Raw genomic sequence first — 24820 nt, 5'->3', positions numbered from 1 at the left:
GCCCACCGTGCATCTGTCCCTGCACCCCAACCAGGCCCATCTGCACACCTGACTGTTTCAGAAGGTGAACCAAAGAGGATGGTGTATTAACTAGAGAAATAGTCTGTGTTCCCCAAAGGAGCAGAAGCAATCAGATGTGAGAGAGAAGGGGAGAGATTTTAAGGAACTGGCTCAAAACTATGGTCTGGCCAGTCTGAAGTCTGCAGGGCGAGAGGCTCAGGGAGGAGCTGGCGCTGCAGCTCCAGTCCAAAGACGGTCTGTGGGCGGCACTCCCTCTTCCTCAGGGACCCACCCCAGTCTGACTCCTTCTAAGACCTGGCTGGGTGGGGTCCCCCTGCATTACAGAGCTCGTAATTACTTTTCTCAGAGTCTAGTGATTTCGGTTTTAATTTCATTTAGAGAGCACCTTCACAGCAACACTTGAACTGACATTAGAGCCAAGCATGTTGGCATGAGCCTGTCGTGCCCACTACCTGACATTAGAGCCAAGCATGTTGGCATGAGCCTGTCGTGCCCACTACCTGACATTAGAGCCAAGCATGTTGGCATGAGCCTGTCGTGCCCGCTACCTGGGAGGCTGAGCAGGAAGCGCTCTTGAACCCTGGAGTTCAAAACCAGCCTGGACCACACAGCAAGACCCCATCTCAAAAATATAAAATAACCTTTGGCCAACATCTAGGTGCCATGTCCTGGCCAGGCGGACATGAAATGTGGCCTGGGGCCAGCAGCCGCAGAACACCCCACCATCAGGTTTGCCCCGTTCTGAGCACTTGGCACGTGCTGCTTCATTTTGTCCTCACAGTGACCTTGTCTGCCAAGGTGGTCACACTCTAGAGCACAGCACAGCCAGGGTGGTGCTTCTGTGGCAACACCGTCTTCTTCCTGCAGGACGTACACCTTTAGTCTGGCCATGGACGGGAACTCCAGGAAGGACGGGGACGCCAACGGCGGACTAAGTGGGGACTTCCACCCCTCTCCAGCGCCGAGGGGCGTCAGCAGTGCGCTGGCTCTGCAGGTAACAGGACCCCCCCCCCCCCCGTAAAATCAACTAGGCACAGCACTTTCTATTAACTCACGGCGGATGCAGCTGCTTAGTGTTAACTGTGGATCTGTAGGCAGCCTCCTCTGCGGCCCCACAGCAGACTGGCACGTGGACCAGCAAGGTGCCCTCCCACCAGGGCTGAGCTGCTGGGCCACCCGGGTCTGTCCTCCCTGGGGAGGGTGGTGCGACCTCTGTGGCTGAGCAGCCTGCATGTTCTGTAGGCAGCATCAGCCATGGCCTGAGGACACCAGGCTGGGAGGAGACAGGGACAGAGCATGGCCAGGACACTCAATTCTCGCTCCAATTTTCTCATTAACAAGCCAAGTAACCCCCAGAGAAGTCTCCAGCCCTGGAACCTCGGCTTCCCTTCTTTCCAGGCAGGGCTGGGCAAGACAGGAGCCCACGCTATCACGTGGGGGACAGTGTCCGGGGCACATGTGGCCCACGGGAGTCAGGCTGCACAGGTGGACTCAGGAACAGGCAGCCCCCTCCCAAAAGCAAGTGAGTTTCCCTGTAAGCCCCCGGACGCTGCCTGGGCTCGGGCCATCTGGCTTTCACCTGAAGCTAGCCCTCCTTACCAGGAACCCCCTGGGGAAGCACCTGCAGTGGGTCCTTGGGCAGTTACTACATCAGTGGGATGGTCTCTCTGGTCCCACCCGGTGCCTCACACAGAATTAGGGTCCTTTTCCTGCATCCCCAGCATTTCTGCCCTCATTTTACAAATCTAAAAACAGGGGCTTACAGGAGGAAGGCAGCTTGGTGGGGGCCACAGAGTGTTGACCCCACACTGGATGTTGGGAGCCTCACAGGAGTGGGGCATTGAGGGCCTGCCGTGGCCAGGCCCCAGCATCCCTAGCAGGCAGCCCAACATCCTTCCCCTAAACCCGCTTAGCACCCCAGAGGCTACCGCTGAGCCAGGGGAGCTCAGCCCAAACAGGAATTGAGCCTAGGACACTGGACACCCGAAGGTGACACAGATCTGCTTTAGTCAGAGAGAAGGATGGCCCAAGCTGGGCAGCCACTGCCCGGAAGTCAGAGACCTGCTGGTCACTAGTGGACAAGAAGCGGACTCTTGTACCCCGGCTGCCCAGGTGCCAGGAAACACAGTGCAGGCCAGACATGCCACCCACCCACTGTGGGAGTGGAGGAGCAGGCATGGACGGCCCTCCCAGACCAGGCCCCTTCCAGAGCAAAGAAGGGGACCTGGGACAGAGGGCTCCCCCAGAGCACGGCCTGCGTTCCAGTTCACTGGGGCTTTAAATGGAAGGAAGGAGCACGCGTCTCCCTGCCAGCAGCCCCTCCTCTGCTCTGATTCCACCTCTTCTGTACAGTGAGGAGAGCTGTGGCCTCCGGTGGAACAGGGTACCTGGGGCAGGCTGAATAAGGTCCGCAGGTGAGAGGTCCTGCCCCGGAACCTGCAGATGCAACCTGAAAGACACAGGGATCCAGTCAAGGACCTTGGCGTGTCCAGTGGCCCTGATGCAGCCACAACTGTCCTCAGGAGGGAAAGCAGACAGAGAGCAGAAAGGCACACAGAGGGAGAGGCCACGGGAACAGAGGCAGAGACTGTGCGGCCACAAGCCAGGGGACACTGGAGCCACGGGAGCTGGAGGAGGTGAGGAAGGGCCGGCCCCGGCGCCCTTGAGCTGGACTTCTGGCCTCCAGGATGGTGGGAGCTCACTTGCGCTGCTCGGTGCTGCCCGGTTTGTGACGGCTCTGTCTAGAGACAGGGTGCAGCCCTCTCCACTCCTCAGACCCAGGGGCTGCTGTGTCCCCTCCCAGGACCTCGCTTGGCTCTGTCATCATGTCCCTAGTACAAAGCTCCACGTTTCCAGAGGAGAAGCAGCACAGAGGACAGGACCCCGGGCTGCCCGTCACATTGCGCTCTCCACCTGTCATCCTGCTGACCTTGGCTTCAGGAGTCACCAAGTCCTGTTATGCCCACAAGCCCCCAGCCCACTCCAGAGGCAGGCTCTGTCCTCTCTGCCCTCAGTGGCTCTGTGATGCATCTTCCTGGGTTTGTCCCTCAGCCCCACAGAGACCTGCAGCTCCTGGAGAAGGGGTACACTGCAGCACTGTCCCAGCACTGTCCCATGCACCTTCCCAAGACACCAGGTTGTGACAGTGGCACTGACAGCCTGAGTCCTGGGAGCCAGCAGGCAGCACTGTGGGTCCTGGGTTGAGGTGGGACAGCTCTGTCCAGCTTTAGAGCAGAGGCCCCCAGAAGCCTGGGCCTGGCACTGGGTGGCACTTCTCCAGGGTGACGGCTGACCCTCCGTGCCTCCTCAGAGTCCTGGCTTATATATAATAAGGGCTTTGGCTGCCCACAGCTGTCCTGGAGGCCTCTCGCTGGCCTCCCGCTGGCTCGGTCCTCAGAACTCTGCTCTCTGCCCCCCCACCCCCCACCCCCGCACTGTCTCCCTTAGAGAAGGTGCTCTTCAAGCTGCCCCCCACCCCTTCAGTTGTTCACAGCACGGGTAGGAGAAGGGTCATCCCCAGCTCCCCTGGCGATAGACCCCCACATGTAGGAGCCCCCTCCAGGGGATAGTGCATCATCATCACTTGAAGGGCCTCCGGTGACTTCAAGAACAGGTGGGGCATATCCCTGCAATTGCAAGGCTTAAGGCCACTCAGAGGGCAGTCTGAACAAGGGAGGAATGTGCCAGAGAGCAGCTGTTCCCAGTACCTGAGACTGCTGGCCACTGCCAAATCCCCTGTCATGCCAAAAAGAAGCAGAATAAAATACAGTCAGCCCTTCATGGCCACAGGTTCTGTACCCACTGATTCAACAAACACGGATTGAGAATATACAGATGAGTTCCATCTTCAGTCAGACAGTGTTTCATCATCGTGACAAAATCCCCAAACTAAGCAAGTTAAAAACATGAAAGGTTTATTTGAGCTCCTAGCTTCAGGGCATAGTCACCTGGCCCTGTTGCTTTGGGCCTTTGGCGGCAGAGTGCACAAGGCATGAGCCCAGGGTGGAGGAGCTGCTCCCCTCACGGCAGCCAGAGAGCAGGGGGAGAGAAAGGGGCTGGCCCACTGCCCCTACAAGAGTGCCTCGGTGACCTGACTTCCTCCACTAAGCCCCTAAAGTTCCCACCAACTGCCAATAGTGCCACCAGCTGGGGACCAAGCTTTTGAACACATGGGCCTTTGGGGATCATTCAAGATCCAGCTACAGCACACCTGCACTGGGCAGTACAAACTGTTTTCTGGTCATCATTCCCTAAGTAAAACAGTAAAGCCATTATGCACATAGCATTTCTGTTGCCTCGGGGTTATCACGCAACAGAAAGATGATTTCAGGTACACGGGAGGTGTGTGCAGGCTACACGCAGATACTGTGCCATTTTGTATAGGGGATTGAGTGTCCATGGGTTCTGGTATCTGAAAGGGTCCTGCGCTCTCCTCCATGGACCTCAAGGGACAGCCATGCTGATTTCCCGTAGCACTTTCCCATAGCAGAGAACACAGCTGCAGGAAGGCAGTGAGGAGGATCAATGGAGGGCTTCTACCTGGGTGCTCAGGGGCAGAGGACACACCTGAGTCCAGAGGAGTTGTCCAGCTGCCTTTCAATGGGCCAACACAGGGGCAGTCCTGGAGGGCTCCTGAGTGTCAGCAGAACGGGAGGTGGCAGCCAATAGATGGGTGAGAGATAGAAACACGGTAACGATAGATCACAGAATAGTGATAGGGAGAGAGAGATCACACCTTAAGAAGTCTCTGCGGAGGGCCGAGGACTTGGAAGAGACAGGGATGTAGACTTGTTGGGTTATGGGGGGACCAGACCTGTCTCTTCATCTCCTTCACGAGGCTCTGATGCCCAAGAAGTGAAAAGGTGGGAGGAACTGGGATGTGCCCGGGCCTTGTTCACTGTGAGGGCTCTGGCAAGTGGACAGAGCTGGCGACCAGCACGGGACAAGGCTTCCCCTCAGGCCAGCCGCCAGGACCTGGAGGGACACTGTCCGACAAGGCTGATTGGTCCCTTGGGTTCCGTTTCCTCCCTCCGCCAGGCCCTGGTCTCCAGGAGGAGCGTGCTGGTGGTGCGGCACGGGGAGAGAGTGGACCAGATCTTCGGGAAGTCGTGGCTGCAGCAGTGTACCACTGCAGACGGTAGGTCCAGTCCAGGGGTCTGCAGGCAGGATGACCAATGAGGGCCCCACCTCACTTTCTTTAGTTGTGCCCTTTAGAGTGGCCATGCCACTGTGGCTGCAGGAATGTGCCAGCACCAGAGAGCTCCGGGGTCACTTGGAGCACACTCATCAATGGTGACACCATCTGCATGGATGATGGAGCATGTTGATAGGAGACGGCCCTGGCACTTGTTGGACACGAGTCTGAGCCGGGCGCTGGGCTCCAGCACTAGCTCAGTGGCACTAGTTCAAATCTCACTTCCCCCCTTTACTGAGGAGGAGGTAAGCAATTTGCTTCTCCTCACGTAGCTGTTGCCAATGTGCCAGGATTCGCACCCTGACTGACGGATCTTAGAGCTCAAGGTCAAACTCAGAATGTGCTATGCAGCCCCTGAGTCGGGAGGGTGTCTGGACACACCGACTTTCTAGTCCTGCCCTCGAATCACTGAGTGGCCCCCAGTGCAGATCACTAGAGCCGGGTGCACGCTGTCCTGCAAGCTGTAAGATATACTTAACGCTGTGGAGCGGGTCACATTGCACCTAATCAATTAATGCCACATCAGTCATGGAGACCCTGCTTCTCTCTCAGGATCTTCACTGTGTGACTCTTCCTAGGGCTGCAACCTCAGTGCTCTGCAAAGCATGGCAAAGCTGCCTTTGCTCCTTAAGTGGAATCTGCATCTCAGAGCCAGCGGGAAAAGCAACATTGAGGGTGATTTAAATAAGAACCTTACTGGCAATGCGGCCTCTCGGGACGCGTCTACTCTGACGTCCCACGTTCTTTGGTTTTGCCTTAGGAAAATACTACAGGCCTGACCTGAACTTCCCCCGCAGTCTGCCTCGACGGAGCAGTGGCATCAAAGACTTTGAAAACGACCCTCCGTTGTCATCCTGTGGAATTTTCCAATCCAGACTAGCAGGTGTGTTTGAGGCCACTGGGAAGGAGCAGCTGATAGTCACATGGTGGCCATCGTAGCTACAGGGACGTGGCCCTTCAGTGTGCAGTGTAATGTCAGTATCAGCATTTCCCCACTCTGCTGCAGGGAGGCTGGGCACAGAGAGGTGACACCCAGTGTCATCCCCTAAGGTACCAAATCCTGGCATGCTCAAGTCCCAAATGTGAAATGGTATGGTGTTTGCATAGAATCTGTGCATACCTTCCGGTACACTCCAATCCTCTCCAGGTGACACGATGCCTAATACAATGTAAATGCTATGTAAACAGACTCTGTTGTTTAAGGAATAACAAGAAAAACGTCTGTACATGTTCTACACAGATGCAATCTTTTTTCCAATATTTTTGATCCACACTTGGTTGGGCCTTTGGATGCAGATGCGACAGGTAAGGAGGCCAATGCTCTCTATAAACACCCTGTGTCCTCATAAGGCTGTATCTGAGGTACCTGGGGTTCACACTCCACCCGGCACATCTCTTTGGGGCACACAATTCATTCCATGGCAGGCTCCCTGGTGCCCACCGGCCTTGGTCATGTGCAGAGTTTGCACAATAGGGACCCCTTCTTTCCCAAGCGTGGAACTTCCCACAGCACAGGAAAGGTGGCTGGTCTAGAGGCTTGTCCCACAGTGAGCCCCGGGGCCTCAAGTTTGCTGTTATTGCAGAACAGCTTAAGGCACAGCCCACAAAAGTGCACCCAGGTGGGCGGGGATGGTTCTTGCCAAGTCTCAAAGCCAGAAATCAGAGGGTCCACAGGACGGAGCGTCCACCAGAGCTCAGGTCCCCATCCAGACTCTGGCTGAAGGCTGATCCTCTCGGTTGTGGGACTGAGGTCCTCTCCTCACGGGCTGTTGGCCAGGGACTGCTCTGCTCACACTCCTGGCTGTGGGGCCCCTCTTGCAAGACAGAAATGGAGAATTTCTCACATGCCAAACCCCTCTCACTTCAAACCTCTGACTTCTGTGACTGGCTGGGGGAATCTCTGCTTGTGATGTGCTCGCCTGGTTCCCCCGTCAGGTCCCCTGGGTGGTCTCCTGGTCACAGGAGCAGGGATTGATGGTCACAGTCACACCCAGGAAGATCATGCAAGGTGTCCCAGAACCTCCTAGGACCCTGCCTGCCACAGGCGGAGCCGCCACCTAAGCTGCATTCCTGAGCTAGAATCGTGAAGGGCGTTTTCCAACTGCTGTCTTCCAGGAGGCGCGCTGATGGACAGTGGCGTCAGACTCACCGCCGTCTTCACCTCCCCAGCCCTCCGCTGTGTGCAGACGGCCAAACACATCCTGGAAGGTCGGTGAGAAGCTCAGCAGGCTTTGTATGTGGCCTTGACTGTTCTCCAGGGGGAGGGGAGGGAGCAGAGGTACAATGGGATGGCGGGCCTGAGCGGCCAGACAAAAGCAAAGGCCTGATGGACCAGCCGCCCCAGGCCAGCAGCCGCTGAGGCACTGCTGCTTCTGCAATCCAGGACTGTGGGCAGTAGGAGCTGGGTGACGAGCACCCGGCCCGTCCTGCTGCTCACCCAGGCCCCTTTCTGCCGGGTCGAAGGAAATACCTGGAAAGGGGCATTCAAAAACCTAGGTATCCGGGAACTGCTGTGGTCCCTTCTAAGCTGCCCACGGGGGCTGTCCTGCCAGGAAGCCTTTGGTAGGCCCTTCGGCAGCTTCTACAGAGGAAGAATTTCCTGCCCAGAGATGGCAGCCCATTAGGAGGCCTGGGTTCTGCTCCCCAGTCTGCACCCCGCCTGCTCCTCCTGGGTGGGAGGAGGGATGTGACCTAGTTCCCCAGGCAGGGACTGGTGCGCCAGGACACAGGGGCAGGAAGAAGGCAAGGCACAGACACAGCAGGTGGGCCCACGTGGGGGAAGAGCTTGCTCCAAGTCTCAGAAACACAGGAAGTCAGGTCACCATGGACAGCAAGCCAGGGGAGGGACCGTCAGAAGCTTGCAGAGCTGTCAAGGAGCGGGGCCACACATGGGCTGGGATAGCAGAATGACCAGGGCAGCACAGTTGCGGGCATGAGTTTCCATGGAGCATTGGGTGGGCCCGGGATCCCCTCCAGCTGGAGCTAACAAAGGCTGGGGTGACAGTGAGGGCAAGGCAGTGAGGGAGTGTGGATCGGGGACAGTGTGTGCAGGGTGATGAGGCTGCGGGGTCCAGGCGGGCTCCGGCAGGGAGACGGGGCTGGGCAGGTGGGTGGAAGGAGAAGGGCAGGGAGCTCATGGGAACCAAGTCCTGGGGGAGCGAGGGAGCAGCAGGAGGCTGTGCCTACAGGGTGTCCGAGGCAGAAGCGGTGACTGCGTGCGGATGGTCAGGAGGAGCTGTCGGAAGGATGATGGGTGGACTGGACAGGTGCACCAGCCCCACTCCTGTGCCTTCTCCCCATCCTGTCCTGTGTGGGCAGCTCCGCAGGGACCATCCAGCTCCTGCATGGTCAGAAGTCCCAGCCAGTGGTGGCTGACCACCTTCAGGACCAGCTTGGGCCCCTGGCACCATCCACCCCTTCCCAGGCTCTCATGGACTATTTTGTGGCCCCGAGAAGCCTCCGTCTGCCTCCCACCTGGGAACCCTCCCTGCTCCCTTGTCATCCCACCCCCTAGTGACATTGGACCTCGAGCCCCACTCGGCGTTTCAGGTCTCTGAGATAGAAATGCGGGTACCTCAGCTGGTGCGGGGGTTCCAATGTGACTGCAGGGCGCCTCTCCCTCGGTTTCTCAGCTAATGGTGCTGAGTAGGATAAAAGGACCAAGTCAGCCTTTTACGGCAAACCTGGGCAGCGCCCGGTAGTCCCCAGTGCCTGGCTGCCTGGTGGCCTAGTGCACGGCATGGCTGCACCCAGGGTGGGACAGGCCTGCCAAGGCCCCTCATCCCTCCCCACCAACACGTGTGCAGACTCTTGCACACACAGAGCACGCGTGCACACACCACACACGGACCCACAGCACACACACACAACCCCACACACATGAGCACATACACACATGCGCACACACCTCGGCGTCTCCTTCAGCAGCAGAGCATGGACTACAGTACTGGGCGACAGGCAAGAAGAGAACAGCTGCTTTTTCAGAGAAATGATTCCACCAGGTGATAAGGGCCCCACGGTGGTGGGCTCTCCTTGTTTCTCTCACCACCCACCCAGAAGGGAAGGAGAAATGAGAAGTGACCGCTCAGTGCCGCCCTCTGCTGGAGGGACAAGGACAGCAGGAGTACAAACACCAACGCCAGTTCTTTCAACGCCCGCACAATTGCTTCTAGGCCACATTTGTTGTAGCTTTCAGGTTGGGGTGACCCTTAATGACTATGACGGAATAAAGCAAAACACATAGGAAATAACACATCCCTGGGTTGCCTAGGACCAGTGTGCTTATTACTGACTGAACGATGACAGTAAGAGGGAACAAAGCGAGGAACGGGCAGTGTGTGATACAAGGTGACAGCTTGGCCTCAGTTTCCCTCTCTGTCCCTGCTCCAAGCCTCTCACTTCCTCCCATTTATAGAGCTTCGTTTGTGGTTGCCTAAGATGCAATTTTCCACCATCTTTCAAAACTGGTTTAACTTCCACTCTGCAGACGCCCCCGGGAGAGCTGGTGTGAGACGCCCAGGGCCTATGACCCGCCAGACGCCCCTGGCCTGGCACCTGGGCTTTTGTGGCCCACCCTCAGGCCCTTCTCCGGTGGTGACCTGGCCCTCCTCTTCCCTCCCAACCTCCCATCACAGCAATGACGTATGAACAGAAGCATAAAAACATTCTTTTGTCCAGTCTTCATGGGCAAAAAAACCCTGAGCACTTTAAAAATCTTTTTGGGATTTTGTCCATGTTGTCACTTATGTTTCCAGATTATGAGCATATTTACTCCATATTTTGTGGATATTCTTTTGACTTCTGTTACTTGGGTCTCTGGCGTGAGCAACAAAAAGTTCTCAAAACTGTTATTGGACAATGGCAATGTCTGTATCTTTAACGTGATCTTTGGCTTCTACTCTGGTCACAGAAGATCCTCACTGTCACGGCTGTGTAAAGGACACAGGCTTATAAATCCTTCGTTAGCTCAGAAAACAAGCAACCCAGCCCTCCCCATAAATCCCAAACGCGATCCACCTGTTTTCCAGGCAGATCCAAACATGCTAAGCTTTACGTCAATTCCTCGTCCATGAGTGTCCAGATGGGCCAGGAGGCGTCCTCCACAGGGGAGCTGCTGGCCAGGCCCTGGAAGCTCCCAGAGACTCCTCCTGTGATCCCCTTAGCAATGACCAGGGAGGACGCAGGAGCCTGGGTCCAGCCCCTTCCTAGAAGTGCCTGGTGTGGGAGCCCGTCCCGTGAATCTGGTCACATTTTGGAACTAGTTTAATCTCCAACACTTGCATTAATGACACCTTCCCCATTTCAAATAAAAGCAGTAAGTCTTTTATCCCCCTGCCAAAAGGGACGGCCTTCCTTGACAGGTCTTTTAGTCAAGACATAAAAGGTGAGTTGCAAGGAGCCAGAGCATTCCAGAGCAGTCCCCTTCTGTCCTTCACCACTTGCCCAGTCGGGGCCCCGTGTCCATCAGGACAGTGCCTCATCGCTGACATTCCCCAGGGGGCCACACTCCCTACCGACGGCTGGACCAGCAGAGTCCTCATGCACCCTCCTGACCTCCACCAGAGGGCGAGGCCTGCCATGGTGGCTTGGCTGCCAGTCCTCCTGGGGTCAAGTCAGCCTGCAGCCTTCCAGGTAGGCTGTCCCTTCCAGACAGAAAGTCCTCACCCCCTGGTACCTCTATCGCCTGGCAGTTTGGGTTTCAGAAACAGCCCAACTGAGTGAATCAATATTTACCAAGAAAAAGAATCACATCTTTGAAAGGTATTTCTAGATCTGCATGAAAGTCAGCCCCAGTGGGGAAGAGGCCTATCTGCTCAGGCCAAAGTGGACGCTGCCCAGGACAGACACTTGTTCTCTGTTGAATCCAGAACTCAAGCTGGAGAAAAAAATGAAGATAAGAGTGGAGCCCGGGATCTTCGAGTGGATGAAATGGGAGGCCAGCAAGAGCACCCCGGCCTTCATGACCCGGGAAGAGCTGAAGGAGGCGAGCTTCAACGTCGACCCCGACTACAGGTGGGCCTTCCCAGGCTCTCTGCTCCTCTTTCCCCAGCTCTTGTTGAAGAAAGGGTTGTCAGAACCCTGGTGAAAGATGGCAAGGGAGACCATGTTCAAGAGGGACCTTTGTGGTGGTGCTGAGCAGTGGGGGAGAGGGGTGGGGCCCAGCTCTGAGCGCGGCCAGGGCCGGCGGGGATCTGTGGCCCAGGAGCAGGTGGGCAGTGGTGGAAAGCAGCTGAGCCTGCCTGCCAAGACTCCGGGTGAGGGCAAGCCAGGGTGATCAGATGGCTCCTCAGGGGCCAGGGTAGAGGAATCTGGTCAGACATGGACGGGGGTCTTACCAATGCAGATGCCCAAAGGTCAGGGCCTTGCAGGGGAGGCATCGGGAGGCCTGACCTGAGTCTGATGGAGGGGAACATACTGGTCCCTCCCTCCCAAGCCCAAGAGCTGAGCAGGACCCTGCCATCTTCTGTTGACTGTAGGCCCCTGAGCCCTGCCAGGCAGGGCCACGAGGAGAGCATTCTCCTCCCCAGCCGGCCCAGCGCACACCCCCAGTCCCTGCAAAGGAGCCCACAGGGTAGCCAGACCCTCCTTCTCCTTCCAGGCCTGCCTTTCCCCTCTGCTCCCTCCTGCCTGCTGAGAGCTACGAGGAGTACGTCAACAGGTGTGCGGTGAGCATGCACCAGATCCTCAGCGCCTGCCCCCAGGACGGTGAGTCCTCCACCTTCCGTGGGAGCCGCCTCGGGGGGCTCCCTCTGAGGTGGAAATGGGCAACTCCTGGATTACTAGCACCCCCACTCCCCCGCTCCCGTCCTCCAGCCAGCAGAGCACCCACCCCCACCGCCACAGTAACGGGGACCTAGACGGGGACCTAGACGGGGACCCTAATGCTGGGGCTGGGAACTGACAGACCCAGGCCAGCACCCATGTCCGAAGAACTCAGGTCAGCTTCTAGGAACCAGGCAGCCAGGGAACTGCCGGGCAGGTGGGTGTGTGGGCCACAGCCCACTCCCCACAGCTGGCTGGGGCACTCACGTCACCTGAGGGAGACTCAACCGGGGAACTATGGATTCCCTCCAGACACTCGAGTCCTTACAGTGATAAACTGGCTGATCCCTTAAAGCACCCCACCTGGTCAGTCCTGGGACAGCAGCCACCACCATATCTCACCTGTGGTTGACTGTCCCAGGCCGCCAACCCCCAGAGGGTGGTGGCTCAGATCACCCCACTCCATCCTGCAGTTGGTGCACAGGTGCTGTGCCTCCAGACCCTCTGCAGAGGGGTGATGCCCACTGGAAAAGACGGCACCCAGGGGAGGCGGAATAGTGAGTGCGGTTGAGCTTCGGTCAGCCACACAGCTACTGGGAGGACACTCATCCAAGAAGGTGCTCTGCGCCTGCTCTGACCGTGAGGTGTCTTTTTTCCACAGCGGGCATCATTCTAATTGTGAGCCATGGCTCTGCGCTGGACTCCTGCACCCGGCCCCTCCTGGGGCTGCCACCCCGAGACTGTGGGGACTTCGCCCAGCTGGTGAGGAAGGTAAGTGCCTGTTCTCAACTGTGTGGGCCACTAAGTCCAGCAGCCAGAAGGCACAGGCTGTCACACTCCCTTCTCTGGGCAACAGGACCCACGTGCCTCTGAGAAGGTGCCACCTCTCCTGTGCAGAGAGCAACCTTGGCTGGGGTGATGGACAGGCCTGTTGTCCTTATCACTGTCATTGAGACTTGAGATCATTGCTGCCAAGAGTGTGAAGAACAAGAAGCAGGATTTTAAAATTTCGGCTCCTGTTCTAATTCCTCGCCACCTGTAGAAGACACAGCCCAGTAAGGGGTGAGCCGTCTGGAGCGGGAGAGACGACTGTGGGCCCACTGCCAACCCGGGAGGGAGCACTGGGGGACCAAAAGGACCTTCCCCCACTTGTCTCCAGACTCACCAGCTGCAGAACTAACGTGAGCTGTGGTAGCTACCTTGTGCCCCCCTGCTGGGCCAGATGGTGTCAATTCCTAATGACAATCAGGAGACAAAGGTACAGAGGACAATGGTAGTTTGAGTGACCTTGCTGAACATCACGCAGCAAGCAGACAAGAGGAGTCGCGGGGGACAAGCTCAGGACCCCTGCTTCCTGGTTGAGCTGCTCAGGGCTGGACTTGCCCAGTGGCCCTTACTTTTTTATCAAGTAAATCAGAAGCATGGCTCCTACTTGGGATAGAAGGCGGGTCCCTGCCCTCGGTTCCTTCACACAAAACAGCCATGAGACTAGGCTGGCACAGTGGTCACACTTGTTTGCCGTAAGGTGTGAGCATGGGCGGGAAGGTGTCAATCAGTCCTTAAAGGGCCGGGGACTGCAGAGCAGCCAGGCGCTCAGGCCCAGCACACCAAGACCTGCACCTGCCTGCTCGGAGTACGTGGTCGGAGCCCATTCCCTGCCAGGGAAGCACAGAGCCCCCCAGGTCAGGGGTCCACACTGTGCGGAGCCTTCCAGGTTGTGGGACATCACTCAGGCCTCAGACACCTGAAGATCCCCTCTCTGTCCCCTCCTCCTCTAGACCCGAGCAAAAATGTGCTTCCAAGGCAGTGTCTCCAAGATGGTGTCTCCCAGCGATGGCCCAGGTATTCCAGAGCCGCCAGGTTCCTGGGTGACAGCTGACCGTTATCCAGATATGACAGCTCAGCACCACCCCTCCCCCGCCACCTGGGAGACGTCCCTAGAGGTTTTCCTGGGGCATCCTCCAGGGCAGCCCCGGCGCCCCCCGAATGTTGCTCTTGCCCCTGCAGATGTCAGTGTGCCTCCTGCCACCTGCTCTCAGGCACCCCTCCTCACCCTGCCCCCTTCCTGCAGTCACACGCTCACACAAGCCCCGGCCCGGGCTCCTCTTTGTCCATGTAGCCAACAAGGGTGACAGCACTGCCCACCAGACAGTCTCGGAACTGCAAGTTGACACCGTTCCAAAACCCACTCGTCCTTGCAGCCAAAGGTCCTGCCCACTCACAGGACCCTTGGCCAGTCCTGAAATCCTGGGGCTTTCCTATGCTGGCCTCTGGCATCCACCCCAGCACCCCCCAAGATAAGCCAGACTTGCCCAGGCTCCTCAGAACTTCATCAAGGGGCTTTGCCAAAGGACGGGCCTTCAAATAAGGGGCAGCTGCAAACGGAACACCCAAGACCTTCCTGTTGCCCACTCAGGACCTTCCTGTTGCCCACCCCCACCCCCATCCCTAAGCCAAAGGAGAGGCTCGCTCCTGAGTCCACACCAGCCTCCACTTAGATCCCCCTGCCTCAGGGGATTTTTGTAAAATTTTGTCTGATCAAAGAATTTCCAGATATTAGAAAGAGAAAGGAAATAAAGAAAAACAAAACATGCAACAAACGTAAAGCCTGCCACAGGGGCCTGTCCACCCAGCACGTTCGTTCCACAAGGAACTGTGCCGGGAGCTCCTCTGGCGCTTTTCCCTGAGCCTGGAAACCCCACATGCCCTTTTTGTGCTGCTGTGGGAAACCCACTCCCTGGGGGACCAACCAGGGCTCCCACGGACTGCGGACATTTGGACCCCACACTTCTCAGGTCCACTGCCTTCCAGGGTGCTCAGCAGACCCCAGGCGTCCCTGGGGGGTCAGTCGGCCCCAGGTGAGGACTGCCCTGGCAGACGCCGCACTGGTCTAAGGCAGCGGGGACCTTGGTGGCCCTCCACAGCCCAGGAGTGCCTGTCAAGACCAGCCCAGAACTGGCAGGCTGCTATCAATGTTAACACGGAGCCCAACCTCTGTTCCAGATCCCCTCCCTGGGAATGTGCTTCTGTGAAGAGAATAAAGCCGAGGGAAAGTGGGAGCTGGCCACCCCGCCCGTGAAGACGCTGACGCACGGGTCTAACTCGGCCTTCGACTGGAGGAACTGGATCCTGGGCCACGGAGCCCAGTGAGGCGGTCCACCAGGAAGGGCCTGCGGGCTGCAGACTGTGTGATCCTGCCACCACAAAGGTGCCTGAGCCTCGCCGGAGGTGACTCGCGAAGCACAACATGCACTTTTATATTCCAGAATTCTCGCCGCTTGCTTTCACCTTGCCTCGGCCATCCGCCATCAGGGCACAGAGCAGCCAGCCAGGTTAGGATGTCACACTACAGCGCACACACCCAGACCTGCCACAGGGACGTCAGAGCTGCTGGGGTGGAGGGAGGGGGGCCAGGCATCCCATGTCCAGGAATTGTAGGCCACACACATGCACACACACGTGCACACACACGCACACACACGTGCACACTCACACACACGCACACACGTGCACACACACACGCACACGCACACGCGCACGCACACACACTTTATCTTAGGTGCTCTTCGAGGTCAAGCTCCCACCATTTCCCTTCATCTACTCCCACCACTGTCCATGTGCACGCCAGCTAAAGAGGTCTAAGTGTCAATCAAGCAGTACAGGGACTGCCCCTGGGTGCCAGCACCTTCCCGGTCAGTTTTCTGTTGCCGCTGCAACAGAGGACCCCGACACAGCGGTGGCTGGAAGCAGCACGACTTTTACCACACGCTTACTCTCTTACAGTTCTGGAGGTCAGAACGTCTGGAAAGGGTTGATACCTGCTCCCCTGGGGGACTCAGGCGGGTCACATCTCCTGCCTCCTCCAGCCACCAGAGGTGCCTGCACATCCTGGCACAGGGGCCTCCTCCATCTCCAAGGCCAGCAGCACAGCGCCCCCCAGTCTCTGCCACCTGGCCTCTGCCTTTGCACCTCCTCCTCCCTCTCACGGGGACCCAACAATCCTGGGCTCGCTCTCTTCTCAAGGTCTTTAACCACACGTTTCACCATGGAAGGCCACTGCTCACAGCCCCAGGAATCAGGATGTGCGCATCTCCGGGTCTTCACCCGCCAGGCCCTGTCCTTCCAAGCACATAGGCCGCTCTACCAGGGCCTCAAGTGGGGGGTCGAGGCCCCTCTTCCTTAGTCTCCGGTTTCTCCCGCTCTGACCAAGTGCAGAGCGGGTGGGGCTTTGCAGAGCCGGAGAGCACGTTCTATCTCTTGGGGAATCAAGAGGGAAGCCTTCTCCGTGGTGCCATAAGCCCGACGGTGGCTTTGCCTTTGAAGAAGATGGTGATCAGAGGATGGAGTGTCCCCATCAGTGTCCTCCCACTCCCGCACCTGTCCCCCAGCCCATGCACAGGGTCCCTAAACTGCAGACAACACTCCCACCGTGATGACGTCAAAATCAAATCTGTTCTTCCCCAGAGGCCCTTTCATGACTGCTGGGTGATCCGCTCCGGCCCTTGACAGAATGAACAGCCGCGTGGGAAGTGCCGGTGTGCCCCTTCCACCTTCCCCTGCATCACCCAGGCAAGCCAGGAGCAGTGATACAGGGCACAGACGGCAAATGCCCCCGCAGTCGGAGCACCGCACCCTGCACACGGCCTCGCTGTCTGATCAGGCGCTCTCCTGAGGGAACCCTACGCCCGTTGGCCCCGTTTTGTTTTACTAATGACTTATTTTTTCTGCGTCCAAACATAAGGACGTCTGTCTGGGGCTGCCATGGCAGCAGAGAGCAAGGCCCAAGTGCAGCCCTCTGTGGTGCACCCAGGTCTACTCTACAACCCCGCAGGCGCCCGGCAGGTCCTGGCAGGAAACAGTGGGCTCCCTGTGAGGGCAGGCAGGGGACCCTCCTGCTGGGAAGCCATCCTGCCCCTGCTCTGGGACAGCTCTCCTCCCTCCAGCAGGGTGTGGAGGACAGCCGCCGTCCCTGGGGGCCTTTCCTGGACCTGCTGCCACACTACTAGCAGTGACACAGGCACAGAGCATATCAAGTGGGCCCCGTAAGCCACGGTCCCAGCACAGGCTGGCCTGTACTGTGTCCCTGGACTCATCTCCAGGGTGAGGCTTAGGATTCCCGGTCCCTGTCTGGTTCCAGGGATGATCCTGGCGTGGGTGCTGCTGGCCTGGTTTGCCAGGGGAAGGGGACGGCTGGGGTTCCAGCTCTCGGGGTGCAGTGTGCAGGAAACACTTTTCCTTTATCTTCCACGTGGTCTAGCCAGACCAAGTTCGGTCACTTTGGGCTTCCAGAAGGAATGACTTGTGACAAAGCTGAGTCCTGAGCCAGCCTGCGCTGGAGAGGGGCAGAGGTGGCACCTGTGCCAGCTTCACCCTGCAAGTTTCCACCCCAAGACCTAATGAGGGGCATGGCGGGGAGGCTCCTTGGCAGGCTTCACTCTATCCTCTTCCTGGGTCAGCCCTCCGTGTTTCTGAGCCTCGTGTGACCCCTGCTGGCACCATCTGGGAATGGACGGGTCACCAAGGACACACCAGCCTGTCACCACCCACATTCTCCTCTTGACTCCTGCACCTGTGCGCTGGAGGACACCAGCCTGGGCAGGGTGGGCACCCCGAGGCTGGGCGACTGGGACCGGTTCTTAGACACTTGTGACATCATATGCCCACCCCTTGCCTGGCTCTGGAAAGACGGAAAGTGGGGGAGAAACTGGAGGAGAAGGAGCCAGAGGAAGAGCCGGAGGAGGAGGCAGAGGTGGATGGAGATGGAGGTGGAGGTGGAGCTGGCCTTGGCTGGACAGCAGAGCCAGTGCCTGGTCTCCAGGATGCACCCTGTGACAACAAAGAGCTCAAGGCCAGGCCTGAGGCCACCAATCCAGGCCTGGACCCCAGCAATTGTTGTCCTGAGAAGAAAAGGCCATTATGCTTTTGCACCAAAGCAAGTCTGATTTTAGAACCAAATTTGAGATGTTTAGGTAGGATTCATGTTGGCCCACGCTATGGCTGTGTCCCCTCCCCAAATTATAGGGCAGACAATTCTGCAGGGATCAGAGGTCAAAGGAAAGGAAAGTGACCATATGAGCATACAGCTGGAAAGCTGGAGACACCCCAGGGTCCCCACAGTGGCTGGGAGGAACCCGGTCGCCCCTAGGAGCTGCTGAGACCAGTTCAGTTAGGGGCAGACCCCTGAAGGCCAAACCTAGCGCTGTGCTTGGCTGCAGGGGGTCTAAAGAATGGGTTGTCAGGGTGGGCCCACCCCCTGCTGCACTCCTTCTAAGAAGAGTAAATAGGACACAGCACAGAGAGGGCCCACCCTGTGGAGACACCGGAGAGGGCCTCTGCAAGGAAGGAGAGAGGGATCAGAAGAAACCAGCCCTGAGGCACCTTGACCTGGCTTTCGGCCTCCAGGACCTGAGACAATACATTCCCTGCCTATGTCCTTGTGTGCAGCCACAGGGAGCTAGCACAGTACAGAGAGGACACGGTAATAAGCCCCGAAAACCTGTGCCCAGGCCGTGCAGGTCAGCACAAGGTCAGTGTGAGGTCAGCGCAAGTGTCTAAGGAGCTGTGCCATCCCCTCGGCGTCACACTTGTGAAGGTCCTGTGAGTCCCCTGGGTGATCTGGAGCAGACAGAGGAAAAGTGAGTTATGTGCAAATACTACGCTGTTGCACATCAGGGGCTGGGGCACCCCAGGACTTCAGTGTCCACAGGGCCTGGACCATCCCCAGAGAATGCTGAGGGTGACTGCCAGGGCCTGGACCAGGATGTGAGCTGGGGCACCTCTGTGGGGCTGTGGGCACCAGGACCAGGGGAGAGGTCACTTGCAGGCTCAGGAAGGGGTCAGATCTGGCCGCGTGGCTGGGTACTGCCATTCAGCTAGAAAACGCTGAGGCAAGCCCAGTCTGGCAGCTCCTCTGTGACCCAGGTGAGTTTCTGAACTCTCCAAATCTGTTTTCTCGTCTGTGAAATGGACGACTGTTCACACCCTTCCTTAGGACAGCTATTAGTCAAGCTCAGCCTCGGAAGGCTGCAGCAGCCACCGGTGTGCACTGGAGACTCTTCCACCCTTCACTGGACAGCTGGGACCACCCAGAAGAGCACTTAAGCGAGTCTGGGTTCTCTCCTCCACCTGGCCTTAGGAGAGGGGATGCAGCTGTCAGGGGATTCCAACAGAACGCCCGCCGTACAGTGTTCTGTGAAGAAAGCAGGCGGTGGGACCTGGACTTAAGAACGATGATAAGATGGATTTTTTTTTTTATGTTCTTGGATGCAAACAATCATATGAAGAGATAAAAGAAGGGCTGGGATATGGCTCCAGGGTCTAGCATGCACAAGGCCCTGGGCTCTATCCCAGCAACACAAATTTTTTTTTTAAAAAATGGTAAGACAATAATTCTGTAGTAATCAGAAATTCAGGATATTTTTTTAAAAAGAAAGAAATTCAAAATATGGCTCCTGAAGAGAGCCAGAGGCCAAATAACAGCTTCTACAGAATGCTTTGCTCTCTTCTCAAATCCTGTCTGTCTTTGCTTTTGACGCCCTGTGAGGTAAGAGGAGCCAGTGCCATGTTGGAGGTGGGATTAGTGCAAGGGGGCAGCGGGGTCCAGCAGCGTCAGGGTGGAGGCCAGGCGGGGAGGGCAGCGGCCACTATAGAGAAGGAAACGGGAGTCTCCCCTGCCTGCCGCGGAGCTGTCTGAACTGGACGGACCGGATGGAAGAAGCATTTCCTGGTGCTGGACAGGCGAGAGGGGAAGCAGGTGTCCTGAGCTTACCACAGTCTCTGAGGGAAGCAGTTTCCAAACCACAGTTAGAGGCCCGGACAGAGTCCCGAGGTCTCATGAATTCAAAGGGACAAAGAGGCCCCGGGGAGCAGGCAGCAGCTAGAAATTGCAGGACAGGGTGCCCAAGAGAAGGGCACTCCCAAGACAGAGGCCGGGAAGGGGCACAGCAGTCCCTGAGCCTCTGGCTGAGACCAGAGAGGTGACCTGCAACAGGCCAGGCAGAGAGCGACACAGGCCTGTGAGGCCCAGAGCAGCAGTCCCCAGACCCAGGCAGCGATGGTGGCACCCTCCTCCTGTCTTCGCAGCACAGCAATGAGCTGCTCCTCTTTGAGCGACTGGAGCATCGGCGGAGAACAACACCAGGCCCCACCACACAGGAGCCAGATGCTCCAGTGGCAGCAGAAGCCAGGTTTCAATCTGTGAGCTCCAGGGGGACATTCCCTGGGCCCCCAGCCCCTTCCTCTCCAATCGGCCACACCCCTTCACTGTGTGCCTGTCCTACGAACACACGCAGACCCTGCCGCAATGTGAGTGACCATGCCGGGCTTCTGAACGACCCCTGTCCCTGCCAGAGTCCACTCCAAGCAGAGTGTTGGTTCATAGCCCCACTCTGTAATGTGGTCCCAGCCAACAACAAAATCACCCCTGAGTGTCATTGCCTGTAATATTATTTCAGTAGTTGTCTTATTGCGGTGATAAAACTAATAAAGCCCAGTTATAACACACATCATGATGTTGATATATTAAGTAATTTGTCAAAGTTCATAACTTGGTGGCATTTATGTAAAACATATCACATTTTTAAAAGACAGTAAAATTTTCAATAGCTTCAGGGACTCTGTTTTACATGCTCTTAAAATCCAAATCGTAAAGAAATTGTTTTAAAATAAATCTATATTTTCAGCAGCTGTGTTCTGGATCACCTGTAAGTAAAATGAATTTGAGTGGGTTTCATCACCTGGGGTCAGTAACCGTTTGTGGGCCTCCTCTGTGGAGATGCACTATCTCAAGCAGTCCCCAGGTCACTCCTGAGATTCACAGTGATGACACCATGTCACATGCAGAGAGCACCTGTGGCCAGCTGACCTGCAGAGTTGATGCCTGGACCTGGCACCTTGACCCTCCCGGGTCTTGACCCCACGGATCAGTGGAAACCCTTGGTCTCCAAGCAGAATCAGCAACACCCCAGAACCTGTGCAAACCCATCCCAGGCCTCACCCCATACCTGCCAGTCAGTCCGCTCAGCCTCAGGGAACGGCCTGCGGAGGAAGTCATTCCAGATGCAGCGCCCAGAACAGACCTGCGACGGCGACCGTCAGGAGTTCATATCAGAATTGCTCGAAGTCAAGACACACGTGTGACAGGAAGACGATCCTGTGCCTCATAGCTGTACAGTCACCCCTCAGACTCCAAAATCTACACCTGCTCAAATGCCTTATATAAAGTGGTATAGTACTATTGTGCTATAAGACCCTGTTACTTAGAATGCCAATACCACGTAATGCTATGAAACCAGTAGCTACCGTATGTTGTTTAGGAGGAACAACAGAGGACCTCAGCAACGTTTCACACAGATGCCACCCCCATCCCTAGACAGGCACCACCGCGTGCAAACCCTCCTTGGTGAAGGCACAGGGTCATGTGCAGGTGGAGGGCAAGGCCTGGTCGCCATGGCGGGCTCTGGTTATGCAGAGTGCGCGTTGAGTGGGTAAGGCTATGAACATCCATTGAGAGCCAGCATGGGGATCTTGTGCTGCCACCACCCCAGGGCTGAGCTGTGAGTGAGGATGAAGAGCTCAGGTGTGCTAGGAGGGCTCCTCGTGCCCTTTGGGTCCAGTAACAGCCTTGCTGACTTGGCGGCCACCTGTTCTGCATCCCGGCTACAGGTCAGAGTTAGACGAGCACCTAGGGAAAATGACCTCTGAACCTCAGCCAAGCGAGCTCTCCCTGGGGCATGGCAGCCGTGACCATGACCCAGCACGACTTGTCTGCGATCCTTCCTCTTCTAACTTCCTGTGGCGTCAGCGTTCATGAATACCCACCAGAGATTCTCAGACGAGGTGATCACAGTCGTGCATGCAGAAGGCCAGTGGGACAGAAATGGTCATTGTCCCGTGTGGTTGAACCCTTTGAAATCCATCCAAGAGCATTATCTAGGGACAGTTTTCCCTTGTCAGATCATCAGAACCTCCCTCCCATGAATGCAGGAGTTACGCTGTAACTGCTGGACCGTGGGGTAGCCTAACCCTGGACTCGGGCTGCCTGAGGGTCTCACTGCCTGACAGTTGGATGAACGCCTGTGGTATCATCGTTTGCCATTTAAAATATGCTCCTTTTAAATGACACACTTACTACACTGTCCATGTTTATAAAATCTTTAGGTGGTAAAAATGGCCTTCCCAGATTTTAAATTTGAAACAAATACAATTTTAAAGAAATAAACTTTTTCGATTATTAAAAAAAAAAAAAAAAAAGTAGAACCGGCGTGACTAGTTGGCTGTCTTCTGAACATCCAGCAGCCGTGAGGGTGGCCCTCTTCTCCTTTGGCCAGGGGCAGATGGGTGGACGGCCAACAGTGGCTCTCAGTGTAGGGGGCAGTCTGACCCAGAGATGGACCCCGCTAGATCTCTCACAAGGGAAGGGGGCCCCTGGGGAAAAAGGGGTGCCAAGAAGATTTGGCGGAAAGGGATGGCAAGCTGAAGATGGGGAGCCAGGGAGCCCCCTGCATGCCCCTGTCCCAGGAGGAGACCTCACTTCCTGTTGCCTGTTCTCCCCAGGACCCCACAAACTTGAAAGGGAAAAGCCCAAACTGCCAAGAAGAATTTGAAGTCCTGGCTGCCCCGTGTCCTGAGCCCGAGGTGGCCAGCTCACATGGAACACAGGTCCACAGAGGCCGCCCCTAGGGCCCGCGGCTCTGCTGCTCTCAGAGGCCCTCCTTTCCCTGCCGGAGCTGGACTGCAAGGAGAGCCTTCAGAACCTTCCACCTCAGAGTGGGCACGGCGGCCGAGGGACAGTTACAAAATCAACCTGTCAGGAATTCCTCCTCAACCGAAGACAAGAGTCCAGAGCACCCCAAGTAAATGAAGCTCAAACCAAAACCATGATTCAAGGTATGGTGAGAGGTAGGCCTTGGCTTAGAGTCTGTCGTGATAAACCAACAACCATAACCGTGGGCTAGTTTAGCCACAGGCCGTTTAACAAGGGTAAGCCGTGCACACTCCACCGCTCGGGCCCCAGGTGAATGGAGAGCGGACCCAAGCTGGCCGTGGGCTGGCGCTGTCCTGTGTTCTTGGCCAGCGTAATTAACCAGTTGCACAGACCGTGATGCGCCATCTTTGGTTTCACGTCTGGCTTACGTGACGTTCACAGTGGTCCATCAAGGGCGTCATTGCTACAAACGTTTATTTTACTCTTACTTTTCCAAGAGCTCTTCCCCACCCTTTGAACTGAACTGTTCTGCTCTGAAGGCTCCTTTGTTGACTATCATGTACCTAATTATTTACCCTAATTTTGACTTGAGCTGTTCTCCAACATAACACTGACCATTTCCATCAACTCCTGCAGCTTTTCCAAGACTCAACGCTTCCCCTCCTCATCTACTGTACCACCATGTGGGAAATCTGGCGATCGGGAAGAGGGCTTGTCCACAGCATGGACGTGAGGGGCTGAACACGGCTCGCCTGGCATGTACAGAGCACTGCAAAAAAACCAAAAATGTACATTCTCCTGACACCCAGGGACAGCAAGACGCTAGCATTAAACAGGAATAGTCTTTAAAAGGTCAGTTCATTGGCAAATATGGCCAACACTGCCTGACTGCCACAATCTCACTCCCAACTCTATAAAACAGGATTCACGTCATAAATACTCGGAGGGCTTCCAACCCCAGCCCCAAGCCCAGTGCCTGATTCACAGTTGGCCTCCAGGAAATACCCGCTGAATAAATGAACTGCAAATCATGGTAAAGGGCATACACAGAATAAACAAATCATTGCCATGGTTACCAGCACCCCGTAGAGCAGATTCCTGCTCAGAGGTGTGAGCTACCTGGAAAACAAGAAGTCTGAAAATAATCAGTAAGGAATAGAGGGCAAAGACAGAAGTTGGATTGAAAGGGAGACACCAGGTGGGTCTCCCAGCCCTGAGAGGAGCTGGAACTGGACACCTGGACAAGGCCCCAGTCCTTCATCTAAGGAAGTACATCAGCTTCCAGTGTGGCCAGGACCTTGTGGTGGCAGGTTACGCCCCTCTTGGCGGCGGTGTTTGATCCTGGGGCTGTGAGCTGAGGCAGGGCCAGCGTGACCTGGGCTTTCTCCAGCCAGGAATCTTACCCAGGGGTGCTCAGGGCACGTAGGTAAATGTCACAGCTCGTTGATGTTTACAACTCATACATGTCAATAATCACAACAGAAAAGAAAACCAGAGAGCACTAGGAGATGGTATGCAGAGGAGGCAGGACACGAGGAGGGACTGCCAGCAGCCAGAGGGGAAGGGCCTTGTGGAGGGGAGGGGTGTGAGGCAGGGCGTCAGGGTCAGGGGTCAGGCAGAGCACTCACTGTGGGCCAGGCCAGCATAGCCAGGGGAGGAGAAAGGTCAGGTGCCAGTCTGGGGGTCCCCAAGGACACTGGCCCCCAGGCTGGCAGCAGAGCCCAGCAGGCACTCCTGGAGACCCCGCAGCGGGAAGGTGAGCCGAGTGCCAGGGACAGACACAGCCAGAGCCGGAGAGTCTCCAGTCCATGATGGGACTCACCCAGATTAGAGTCCTCAAAATGTCAAAGCTCTGAGTCTCATCAAGCCACGGTCAAAAACAAACAGGCCACAGGCCAGAGAGATCCCATGCTGATGAAGGGCAGAATGGGCAAAGAACTGTCCATTCAAAAATAAAAGAGAGCCCCAGAAAAACTGGGAAAAGATGTGACCAGACATTTCACAAGGGAAGCTATGCAAATACCAGAGAAGCACAGGAATAGAGGCCCAATGCCATTAGTTAAAAAGGACACTTGGGGACAGTTAATGTGAACATACCTGTGAGTTATGTGGATTAGGAAAATTCTGTGAAATCACAC

The 24820-nt window shown here is 56.5% G+C and overlaps 1 protein-coding gene across 1 annotated transcript in view; it reads left to right on the top strand.

Moving 5' to 3' along the window:
• Window positions 1-15127, top strand: part of Ubash3a (ubiquitin associated and SH3 domain containing A) — a 30775-nt gene extending 15648 nt beyond the window's left edge. The window contains exons 7-14 of the mRNA XM_076868586.2: window positions 889-1015; window positions 5059-5158; window positions 5976-6098; window positions 7331-7423; window positions 11083-11227; window positions 11814-11920; window positions 12639-12748; window positions 14981-15127. Of these exons, the coding sequence (XP_076724701.2) occupies window positions 889-1015; window positions 5059-5158; window positions 5976-6098; window positions 7331-7423; window positions 11083-11227; window positions 11814-11920; window positions 12639-12748; window positions 14981-15127 (952 nt within the window). The remainder of the gene's footprint in view (window positions 1-888; window positions 1016-5058; window positions 5159-5975; window positions 6099-7330; window positions 7424-11082; window positions 11228-11813; window positions 11921-12638; window positions 12749-14980) is intronic.
• The last annotated feature ends 9693 nt before the right edge of the window (window positions 15128-24820 follow it).

Source organism: Callospermophilus lateralis, chromosome 10 (genome assembly GCF_048772815.1).
Source record: "Callospermophilus lateralis isolate mCalLat2 chromosome 10, mCalLat2.hap1, whole genome shotgun sequence".
In the NCBI taxonomy this organism is placed as follows: domain Eukaryota; kingdom Metazoa; phylum Chordata; class Mammalia; order Rodentia; family Sciuridae; genus Callospermophilus; species Callospermophilus lateralis.
This window is presented reverse-complemented; position numbering and strand designations above follow the sequence as displayed.